The sequence below is a fragment of the Oncorhynchus nerka genome, linkage group LG13 (assembly GCF_034236695.1).
Source record: "Oncorhynchus nerka isolate Pitt River linkage group LG13, Oner_Uvic_2.0, whole genome shotgun sequence".
Taxonomy (NCBI): domain Eukaryota; kingdom Metazoa; phylum Chordata; class Actinopteri; order Salmoniformes; family Salmonidae; genus Oncorhynchus; species Oncorhynchus nerka.
The window spans coordinates 94779971-94792155 of NC_088408.1; the positions used below are offsets into that span (position 1 = coordinate 94779971).

The following is a 12185-nucleotide window of genomic DNA, read 5'->3' on the forward strand; positions in this document are numbered from 1 at the left end:
GACAGGGTTAGGACAAGATAGTCACTAGGTTACCAACCCACTAGAACAACAGGAGTAGAGACAGGGTTAGGACAAGATAGTCACTAGGTTACCAACCCACTAGAACAACAGGAGTAGAGACAGGGTTAGGACAAGATAGTCACTAGGTTACCGAACCACTAGACCAACAGGAGTAGAGACAGGGATAGGACAAGATAGTCACTAGGTTACCACTAACCCCACTAGAACAACAGGAGTAGAGACAGGGTTAGGACAAGATAGTCACTAGGTTACCAACCCACTAGAACAACAGGAGTAGAGACAGGGTTAGGACAAGATAGTCACTAGGTTACCAACCCACTAGAACAACAGGAGTAGAGACAGGGTTAGGACAAGATAGTCACTAGGTTACCAACCCACTAGAACAACAGGAGTAGAGACAGGGTTCACTAGGACAAGAACAACAGGAGTAGTCACTAGGTTACCAACCCACTAGAACAACAGGAGTAGAGAGGACAGATAGGTTAGAACAACAGGACAAGATAGTCACTAGGTTACCAACCCACTAGAACAACAGGAGTAGAGACAGGGTTAGGACAAGATAGTCACTAGGTTACCAACCCACTAGACCAACAGGAGTAGAGACAGGGTTAGGACAAGATAGTCACTAGGTTACCAGCCCACTAGAACAACAGGAGTAGAGACAGGGTTAGGACAAGATAGTCACTAGGTTACCAACCCACTAGAACAACAGGAGTAGAGACAGGGTTAGGACAAGATAGTCACTAGGTTACCAACCCACTAGAACAACAGGAGTAGAGACAGGGTTAGGACAAGATAGTCACTAGGTTACCAACCCACTAGACCAACAGGAGTAGAGACAGGGTTAGGACAGGGTTAGGACAAGATAGTCACTAGGTTACCAGCCCACTAGAACAACAGGAGTAGAGACAGGGTTAGGACAAGATAGTCACTAGGTTACCAACCCACTAGAACAACAGGAGTAGAGACAGGGTTAGGACAAGATAGTCACTAGGTTACCAACCCACTAGAACAACAGGAGTAGAGACAGGGTTAGGACAAGATAGTCACTAGGTTACCAACCCACTAGAACAACAGGAGTAGAGACAGGGTTAGGACAAGATAGTCACTAGGTTACCAACCCACTAGAACAACAGGAGTAGAGACAGGGTTAGGACAAGATAGTCACTAGGTTACCAACCCACTAGAACAACAGGAGTAGAGACAGGGTTAGGACAAGATAGTCACTAGGTTACCAACCCACTAGAACAACAGGAGTAGAGACAGGGTTAGGACAAGATAGTCACTAGGTTACCAACCCACTAGAACAACAGGAGTAGAGACAGGGTTAGGACAAGATAGTCACTAGGTTACCAACCCACTAGACCAACAGGAGTAGAGACAGGGTTAGGACAAGATAGTCACTAGGTTACCAGCCCACTAGAACAACAGGAGTAGAGACAGGGTTAGGACAAGATAGTCACTAGGTTACCAACCCACTAGAACAACAGGAGTAGAGACAGGGTTAGGACAAGATAGTCACTAGGTTACCAACCCACTAGAACAACAGGAGTAGAGACAGGGTTAGGACAAGATAGTCACTAGGTTACCAACCCACTAGACCAACAGGAGTAGAGACAGGGTTAGGACAAGATAGTCACTAGGTTACCAGCCCACTAGAACAACAGGAGTAGAGACAGGGTTAGGACAAGATAGTCACTAGGTTACCAACCCACTAGAACAACAGGAGTAGAGACAGGGTTAGGACAAGATAGACACTAGGTTACCAACCCACTAGAACAACAGGAGTAGAGACAGGGTTAGGACAAGATAGTCACTAGGTTACCAGCCCACTAGAACAACAGGAGTAGAGACAGGGTTAGGACAAGATAGTCACTAGGTTACCAACCCACTAGAACAACAGGAGTAGAGACAGGGTTAGGACAAGATAGTCACTAGGTTACCAACCCACTAGAACAACAGGAGTAGAGACAGGGTTAGGACAAGATAGTCACTAGGTTACCGAAACACTAGGTAAAAAACATAAAGAAATCTCCCAGGAAATGTAGATGACTACCTCATCTCTGTATCCCAAACATAGGTGAAGAATGAAAATGCTACATGAAGTAGCTAAGAGAAAACATTTAATTGTTTAGAGTCTAAGACATTGGGGAGGTGCTAAACTGACACGTGGAATTGTTTTAAGATGGTCATACTATGGATCATTTAGCTATTTGATTTTGAAGTTTAGGACCCCTTTAGGTATAAATATATATATATATATATATATACACCAAAATGATTTGATCAAATATTGATCTCGGCCTTTACAGTTGAAGCCGAAAGAAATGCATTGAATTACACATTCATACAAGGCAAAAAGAACAGTTTAAAAATAAATAATGAGAAACAAGGTTTTGAAGTGTCTGTCCTTAATCTAGGAGATATACTTGTAAAAAACAAAACAGGAAATAGTTTATTATTATTATTATACACACAGTACCAGTCAAAAGTTTGGACACACCTACACATTCAAGGGTTTTCTTTATTTGCGTATCGCTGCAGAATGCTGTGGTAGTCATGCTGGTTAAGCGCCTTGAAATCGAAATACATCACAGACAGTGTCACCAACAAAGCACCCCAACACATCACACCTCCTCCTCCATGCTTCACGGTGTGAACCACACATTCAGAGATCATCCGTTCACCTGCTCTGCGTCTCACAAAAGACATGGAGGTTGGAACCAAATATCTCAAATTTAGAATTGACTGACTTTCATGTCTTAAAGTAATGATGGACTGTCATTTCTCTTTGCTTATTTGAGCTGTTCTTACCATAATATGGACTTGGTCTTTTACCAAATAGGACTATCTTCTATATACCACCCCTACCTTGTTACAACACAACTGATTGGTTCAAACACATTAAGGAAAGAAATTCCACAAATGAACCTTTAACAAGGCACACCTGTTAATTGAAATGCATTCCAGGTGACTACCTCATGAAGCTGGTTGAGAGAATGCCAAGAGTGTACAAAGCTGTCATCAAGGCAAAGTGTGGCTACTTTGAAGAATCTCAAATATAAAATAGATTTTGATTTAACACTTTTTTGGTTACTACGTGATTTCATATGTGTTATTTCATAGTTTTGATGTCTTCACTATTATTCTACAATGTAGAACATAGTAAAAATAAAGAAAAACCCTGGAATGAGTAAGTTTGTCCAAACTTTGACTGGTACTGTGTGTATATATGTATATGTATATATATATATATATATATATATATATATATTTAACCCCTTTTTTGGGGTAGGCACAAAAATCTCTTCATACCTCCATTTTTTAAAAACCGGTACCAGTTAACTTCAGACAAGGGGTCATAGAGGAAAACGGAGAACACCCTCGAGTCTCCCCTTCCCATAAAGTTGTCATAATAGTTTGTAGGTCAAACCATTCAGACGCTACAGAAGTTTACATGTGAAGACCGATTTTCGGAATGTCTCATGGTCTGACAAACACCGCTCTTAGCTCTCCCACCTTCCACTGCAGATGTCTCACCGCTCTTAGCTCTCCCACCTTTCACTGCAGATGTCTCACCGCTCTTAGCTCTCCCACCTTTCACTGCAGATGTCTCACCGCTCTTAGCTCTCCCACCTTTCACTGCAGATGTCTCAATGCTCTTAGCTCTCCCACCTTTCACTGCAGATGTTGCACTGCTCTTAGCTCTCCCACCTTTCACTGCAGATGCAGAAGTGCGATACCGGTGGATGTGATGGATTGAGATGCATCCAATGCAAAAGTAGCTTAAACTGACTGATTTTGATGGAATGTTTTTGTTATGTAACTTAAGATTGACACTCTAGTGGGTTAATGTAGCCAAAGATTATAGGGTCCCCTACGAAACACTGACCAACACTTTGGTTCCTATCCTGTCACAATAACTCCTCCCTGGCATTTTCAATTTGTTGTCATGGCAAACAACATTGTATTCAAAGTGCCCACTATCTTCTAACTATAGAATTAGAATAACTATTATTTTTTCATGATTCCAACAGTTCAACCAAATGTTTTGATCTAAATCGCAAGTCAAATCGCAATTGCAACATTTGGTTAACATTTGTCCATATCGTGCAGCCCTACGTGGCTGCATGGAAATGATCTCAAATGAGTGCCAGGAAATGGATGAAAATGCAAAAAAAGTTGAATTGAACAGTATAAAACAATGAAAATGGGGAGAGGCCCATTGAAATCACTTAGAGTGTATGTGTTGCCACCCTAGAGTCACTCACAACTTACTGAGGAAGCACATTTAGGACTTGTATTATTCAAAACCCATCAAATACTGTCAAATACCCATCATACATTAAAACTAATACTGTGATATGATATTTTGGCCATATCGCCCAGCCCTAATTTAATTTTCAAGAAATGTGCAAACATTTCTAAAAACTTGTTTTCCCTTTGTCATTTTTGGGATATTGTGTAGATAGGCCAGAAAAAAATATATTTAGTCAGTTTTGAATTCAGGTTGTAACATAACAAAATGTGGAATACTATCTGAAGGTATTGTATATTCTGACAAAGCATCTGATTGATGAACCAACAGAGGTTAGTCCCACTTACCTGGTGTGCCAGCTCATGTGCGATCACCATGGTGATGCCTAGCTTGTCAGAGGCGGAGCTCTTGTTGGGGTCAAAGAGCAGCCCAGCCTCTCGGTATGTGGTCAGACCCCAGTTCTCCATCGCACCCGACTGGAAGTCTGGGATAGCTGCCAGGTCTGGGAGAAACACATAGGAATACATCAGGAAATGCTTTATTTGAAGGTCTACTTACAAAAATGTGTATAAACATAGACCTACATTAGTATGCACCCCAGTAAGTCTATGTGTGGTGCATAGTGTATGTGCGTTGGGTTCTACTCACCCTGTTTGGGTAGAGGATATGGGATGTCAAAGTAGTCATCGTAGAAGTCCAACAGTCTGACTGCAGCATTCAGGGCAAAGTCTGTCTGGTTGATCTTGTCTGGTACAGCATACACTGAGATCTGATAGGACAATACCGAAGAGGTCAATCATATAAATATATTGTTGAGCACTTCCACACAGCAGGGACTAGGGAGCTATAATGATGTGTATGTATAAACTAGTCATAGTCAGTGAAACAGAGAAGTAGCACAAGGTTTCAGATAGAACCTGATCAACAAGACAGGGTACAACTCCCTTTTCCACGTGAAAGTTATTCAATGCACTTCATTTCTATTTGCAGGTTGGGCATCTTAAGCTACCCTTTCAATCTGACCAATGAGAGGACTTCCTGCTCACCTTGACTCCGTGACTGGTGGTCTTGCTGACAGACTGGAAGTCAGAGACGATGAAGGCCACCAGGTAGGTGCTCATCCTAACGCTGGTGTCAAAGTGGTCCTCCAGCACGCCACCTGGTAACTCTACTGTCTTTACCTGTGGAGGGAAGAGGTAGAGGATATGTTCATTATGACACCTGCCTCTCCCTGGCATTCAAACGGTGTGGAGAAACGGGTACTTTGGGATGTTTCAGAACCCTTTGCTCATAAAGGGGCTTGACAGATGAAAGCGACATGGTGAAAACGCTTAAATGGATAGAATATTTTTGCGTTCATCTGCCCCGTTTATCACCTGTTAATAGATCAGTCATATATCACCTGTTAATAGATCTGTTATATATCACCTGTTAATAGATCTGTTATAAATCACCTGTTAATAGATCTGTTATAAATCACCTGTTAATAGATCTGTTATATATCACCTGTTAATAGATCAGTCATATATCACCTGTTAATAGATCTGTTATAAATCACCTGTTAATAGATCTGTTATATATCACCTGTTAATAGATCAGTTATATATCACCTGTTAATAGATCAGTCATATATCACCTGTTAATAGATCTGTTATAAATCACCTGTTAATAGATCTGTTATATATCACCTGTTAATAGATCTGTTATATATCACCTGTTAATAGATCAGTCATATATCACCTGTTAATAGATCTGTTATATATCACCTGTTAATAGATCTGTTATATATCACCTGTTAATAGATCTGTTATATATCACCTGTTAATAGATCAGTCATATATCACCTGTTAATAGATCTGTTATATATCACCTGTTAATAGATCTGTTATATATCACCTGTTAATAGATCTGTTATATATCACCTGTTAATAGATCTGTCATATATCACCTGTTAATAGATCTGTTATATATCACCTGTTAATAGATCAGTTATATATCACCTGTTAATAGATCTGTTATATATCACCTGTTAATAGATCTGTTATATATCACCTGTTAATAGATCAGTTATATATCACCTGTTAATAGATCTGTTATATATCACCTGTTAATAGATCAGTCATATATCACCTGTTAATAGATCTGTTATAAATCACCTGTTAATAGATCTGTTATATATCACCTGTTAATAGATCTGTTATATATCACCTGTTAATAGATCAGTCATATATCACCTGTTAATAGATCTGTTATAAATCACCTGTTAATAGATCTGTTATATATCACCTGTTAATAGATCTGTTATAAATCACCTGTTAATAGATCTGTTATATATCACCTGTTAATAGATCTGTTATATATCACCTGTTAATAGATCTGTTATATATCACCTGTTAATAGATCTGTTATATATCACCTGTTAATAGATCAGTCATATATCACCTGTTAATAGATCTGTTATAAATCACCTGTTAATAGATCTGTTATATATCACCTGTTAATAGATCAGTCATATATCACCTGTTAATAGATCAGTCATATATCACCTGTTAATAGATCAGTCATATATCACCTGTTAATAGATCTGTTATATATCACCTGTTAATAGATCTGTTATATATCACCTGTTAATAGATCTGTTATAAATCACCTGTTAATAGACCTTCTCAATATCAAGTGAAGGAATGGTGACTAGGAGAGAAAGACACTTGAGACTATTGAGATGCAGCCCGTGGTGTTTCCCAGGGTACCTTGGGCATGTTGGAGAGGGCGATGTGGCGTGACTCCCGTCGTATCTGGATGGTGAAATTGGCTTTGAACGCCGGCTCATCGAAACAGGGGAAGGCTGCTCGGGCACTGGTCGCTTCAAACTGAGTGGACGCCATAAATCTAACAGGACAGAGGAGGGAAAAAAAGGGTTGTTTACAATGAAGATATACAAATGAATGTAAAGCTTATGATTGAGTAATTCATTATAGTGGCACACCTTTCAGCAGTGTTGTAATACACGATTCAAGGACTCAGACTTTCCTGACCCGTGACTCAACCAGTTGTGACTGTTGTCAGAATATCTCTATATTTTGCATAATTCAACATACGAGCTACAGCAGCAAATGTTAGATAGACGTATTATCTATTTAGCCTTACCAATGTGCAACACTGGAATGACATTTTCAACTTAAAAAATGGTTGTACAGCTACTTTTGGCACTACCAAGGGACTCGTGACTCGATTCGTGACTCGAACTTGAACAATAAGGACTTGGGACTCGTGACTCGATTCGTAACTCGAACTTGAACAATAAGGACTTGGGACTCGTGACTCGATTCGTGACTCGAACTTGAACAATAAGGACTTGGGACTCGTGACTCGATTCGTGACTCAAACTTGAACAATAAGGACTTGGGACTCGTGACTCTAGGTTTAGTGATGTGACTACATCACTGCCTATGGACGATTTGATCACTCTAAGTGGCTGGTCACTTTCACTGCATATTCTTTTGGAATGCACTGTAGAATGATTGACGTGCGTTTTCAGTGCTCTAGGTGACCACCTGTCCAAGCCCAGGGCCAATCCTGATGGTTCGTATTCTTACCTGACCTCTCCCGTGGTTGTGCGATAGGAGCTCTTGTAGAAACCATGGAAACTGTCAGACAGGTTGGCAGAGAACTCCAGACGAACCTTGTACGTCCCACCTCTGACCAGCAGCACATCAGACATCAGAGCTAGCTGGTGGAAGGCTGGGTACTCCAACACCTGCAGAGGCCTTGAAAAAAATCAGAATAAGAAAAACTTTATTGCCATGCAACAAATGTTACTAGGAATTTTATATTGGTGTTGTAGCTACATAGAGGCACCGACAATCACATCCACATCAACAATGAATCCAATTACCATCAACACAGATACAGACATCAGTATCAATAGAAATACACATGACAACCAGGGTTGGGTTCAAGTCCATTTGAATTCCAGTCAGTTCAGAAAGTCAACCCATATTCCAATTTCAATTCCAAAATGTCCTCCTTGAAAAGCATTGAAAATCATTTGAAATTCAGTGTAGGTCCTGAATTGACTGGAATTTAAATGTAATTAGACTCCAACCCTGATGCCAACACTTGTAGAAAAAGAAGGGATCCGATCATACACTGGCAGTGACCCTGGACCTTCCGGTGCCAAGAGCTCAGCTTTAGCTATCTGGAGTTCCTTGCTGTGGAGGATGATGGTAGAGGTGTCCTCGAAGACCTGGAGTTGAATCTGCACCGCTCCGGTGAAGTCTAGGCTGGTCAGGTTAGGGTGGACGAGGAGGTCATAGTGGATTGGAGAGACAGTTTCAGGAAGTCTCATGTGGATCCAGGGGAAAGGTTGGCCATTAGTGGCGACGGGAGGTAGACGTGAGGAAGACTTGTCGTTGGTATCATGGTCTCCTGGAAGCTGTGCCGCTAAAGATGGGGCAAATGATACATGCAGGAGCACCAGGATGGTGACAGTTAACGTCGTCATCCTCGCGCCTGAGGAAAAAGTCGGCAGTTTCCTACAGATGGAAGAAATTAAGTCAGGCGACATTGTAGCAAAACGAATGGTGGAGCATTGATTGATACAGTATGACTCATTGTATCAACTAGTAGCACAGTAAATAATGTATCAATCCATCGGTAACATTTCTATTGAAGTGAATAGCCCAGTAATGCATATTCGAAAGCTGTACAACACATTCAACAGGAACGCGTGGACATGACATTGCAAATGTAAAAGTTACTGTTGCTTTCGATTTCAGCTCAAGATTCAAAACCTGTGCTATTCATTAAAACAAAACCTTGCCTATTCATCCACAATATTAGGCTAGCTAGGCTACAGCGAAACGTACATTTAAACAATTTAAACAGCGAACAGTTAACTTGTAGATAGATACATTTTAAGACATTACTGTACTTACTGTCAGGTTATCTGTCCGACTTGATTGTGAAAGTGAAAATAAAAAGGACCTGTACAGATTTGCATTCTGGGACAATCTGAATGACAGCCCGACTCATACTATGAATGTCCCATCACATTAAACACTGACAATGTTAAGAGAAGCATTGAAATAGGTGAGATAATGATTGGATCCACAACAAACCATTATTTGCAAACGGCTCATTTCAATACAGGAAGTCAAATAAACCCAGCTCTGTTTTGGTTTTGACCCGTAGTGCATACTATTGGCCACTAGGGTGCACCAGATAGCCATGTTTATTTATAAAAGTGTCCCGTTTCAGTGTTTTACAAGTGCCATGCATAGCCTACCAGTCCAACAGCACCACCTGACCTGAGCACAATATTTCCAGAATCAAAAAATGATATTGCCAGTGAAATGGATGCTCTGCAATGACTACATTGACATTGACAGCCTTGGTTTCTCAAATGATTGCCTCGCCTGGTTTACCAACTACTTCTCTGATAGAGTTCAGTGTGTCAAATCGGAGGGACTGTTGTCCGGTCCTCTGACAGTCTCTATGGGTGTGCCACAGGGTTCAATTCTCGGGCTGACTCTCTTTTCTGTATACATCAATGATGTTGCTCTTGAGCTGGTGATTCTCTGATCCACCTCTACGCAGACGACACCATTCTGTATACTTATGGCCCCTCCTTGGACACTGTGTTAACTAACCTCCAGACGAGCTTCATTGCCATACAACTCTCCTTCCGTGGCCTCCAACTGCTCTTAAATGCAAGTAAAACTAAATGCATGCTATTCAATCGATCACTGCCCGCACCTGCCCGCCCATCCAGCATCACTACTCTGGACAGTTCTGACTTAGAATATGTGGACAACTACAAATACCTGGGTGTCTGGTTAGACTGTAAACTCCTTCCAGACTCATATTAAGCATCTCCAATCCAAAATTAAATCTAGAACCGGCTTCCTATATCACAACAAAGCATCCTTCACTCATGCTGCCAAACATACCCTCGTAAAACTGACCATCCTACCGATCCTCGACTTCGGTGATGTCATCTATAAAATAGCCTCCAACACTCTACTCAACAAACTGGATGCAGTCTATCACAGTGCCATTCATTTTGTCACCAAAGCTCAATACACTACCTACCATTGCGACCTGTAAGCTCTCATTGGTTGGCCCTCGCTTCATACTCGTCGCAAAACCCACTGGCTACAGGTTATCTACAAGTCTCTGCTAGGTTAAGCCCTGCCTTATCTCAGCTCACTGGTCACCATAGCAGCACCCACTCATAGCACGCACTCCAGCAGATACAGTGGGGCAAAAAGGTATTTAGTCAACCACCAATTGTGCAAGTTCTCCCACTTAAAATGATGAGAGAGGCCTGTAATTTTCATCATAGGTACACTTCAACTATGACAGACAAAATGAGGAAACAAATCCAGAAAATCACATTGTAGGATTTTTAATTTATTTCTTTGCAAATTATGGTGGAAAATAAGTTTTTGGTCAATAACAAAAGTTTATCTCAATACTTTGTTATATACCCTTTGTTGGCAATGACAGAGGTCAAACGTTTTCTGTAAGGCTTCACAATGTTTTCACACACTGTTGCTGGTATTTTGGCCCATTCCTCCATGCAGATCTCCTCTAGAGCAGTGATGTTTTGGGGCTGTTGCTGGGCAACACAGACTTTCAACTCCCTCCAAAGATTTTCTATGGGGTTGAGATCTGGAGACTGGCTAGGCCACTCCAGGACCTTGAAATGCTTCTTACGAAGCCACTCCTTCGTTGCCCGGGCGGTGTGTTTGGGATCATTGTCATGCTGAAAGACCCAGCCACGTTTCATCCGCAATGCCCTTGCTGATGGAAGGAGGTTTTCACACAAAATCTCTCAATACATGGCCCCATTCATTCTTTCCTTTACACGGATCAGTCGTCCTGGTCCCTTTGCAGAAAAACAGCCCCAAAGCATGATGTTTCCACCCCCATGCTTCACAGTAGGTATGGTGTTCTTTGGATGCAACTCAGCATTCTTTGTCCTCCAAACACGACGAGTTGAGTTTTTACCAAAAAGTTTTATTTTGGTTTCATCTGACCATATGACATTCTCCCAATCTTCTTCTGGATCATCCAAATGCTCTCTAGCAAACTTCAGACGGGCCTGGACATGTACTGGCTTAAGCAGGGGGACACGTCTGGCACTGCAGGATTTGAGTCCCTGGCGGCGTAGTGTGTTACTGATGGTAGAGGCGTTGTTACTTTGGTCCCAGCTCTCTGCAGGTCATTCACTAGGTCCCCCCGTGTGGTTCTGGGATTTTTGCTCACCGTTCTTGTGATCATTTTGACCCAACGGGGTGAGATCTTGCGTGGAGCCCCAGATCGAGGGAGATTATCAGTGGTCTTGTATGTCTTCCATTTCCTAATAATTGCTCCCACAGTTGATTTCTTCAAACCAAGCTGCTTACCTATTGCAGATTCAGTCTTCCCAGCCTGGTGCAGGTCTACAATTTTGTTTCTGGTGTCCTTTGACAGCTCTTTGGTCTTGACCATAGTGGAGTTTGGAGTGTGACTGTTTGAGGTTGTGGACAGGTGTCTTTTATACTGATAACAAGTTCAAACAGGTGCCATTAATACAGGTAACGAGTGGAGGACAGAGGAGCCTCTTAAAGAAGATAAATGTTGCTTGTTTGTAGGTGACCAAATACTTATTTTCCACCATAATTTGCAAATAAATTCATAAAAAATCCTACAATGTGATTTTCTGGATTTCTTTTCTCATTTTGTCTGTCATAGTTGAAGTGTACCTATGATGAAAATTACAGGCCTCTCTCATATTTTTAAGTGGGAGAACTTGCACAATTGGTGGCTGACTAAATACTTTTTTGCTCCACTGTATATCTCACTGGTCACCCCCAAAGCCAATTCCTCCTTTGGTCGTCTTTCCTTCCAGTTCTCTGCT

General features: G+C 41.3%; 1 protein-coding gene across 1 annotated transcript in view; it reads right to left on the reverse strand.

Moving 5' to 3' along the window:
- The window catches only part of erap1b (endoplasmic reticulum aminopeptidase 1b), a 36146-nt gene extending 26712 nt beyond the window's left edge, over window positions 1-9434 (reverse strand). The window contains exons 1-7 of the mRNA XM_065026865.1: window positions 9217-9434; window positions 8428-8814; window positions 7876-8046; window positions 7030-7168; window positions 5326-5460; window positions 4928-5048; window positions 4627-4781 (exon numbers count right to left, since the gene is read on the reverse strand). Coding sequence (XP_064882937.1) covers window positions 4627-4781; window positions 4928-5048; window positions 5326-5460; window positions 7030-7168; window positions 7876-8046; window positions 8428-8783 — 1077 coding nt within the window. The 5' untranslated portion in view covers window positions 8784-8814; window positions 9217-9434. The remainder of the gene's footprint in view (window positions 1-4626; window positions 4782-4927; window positions 5049-5325; window positions 5461-7029; window positions 7169-7875; window positions 8047-8427; window positions 8815-9216) is intronic.
- Between the last annotated feature and the right edge of the window lie 2751 nt (window positions 9435-12185).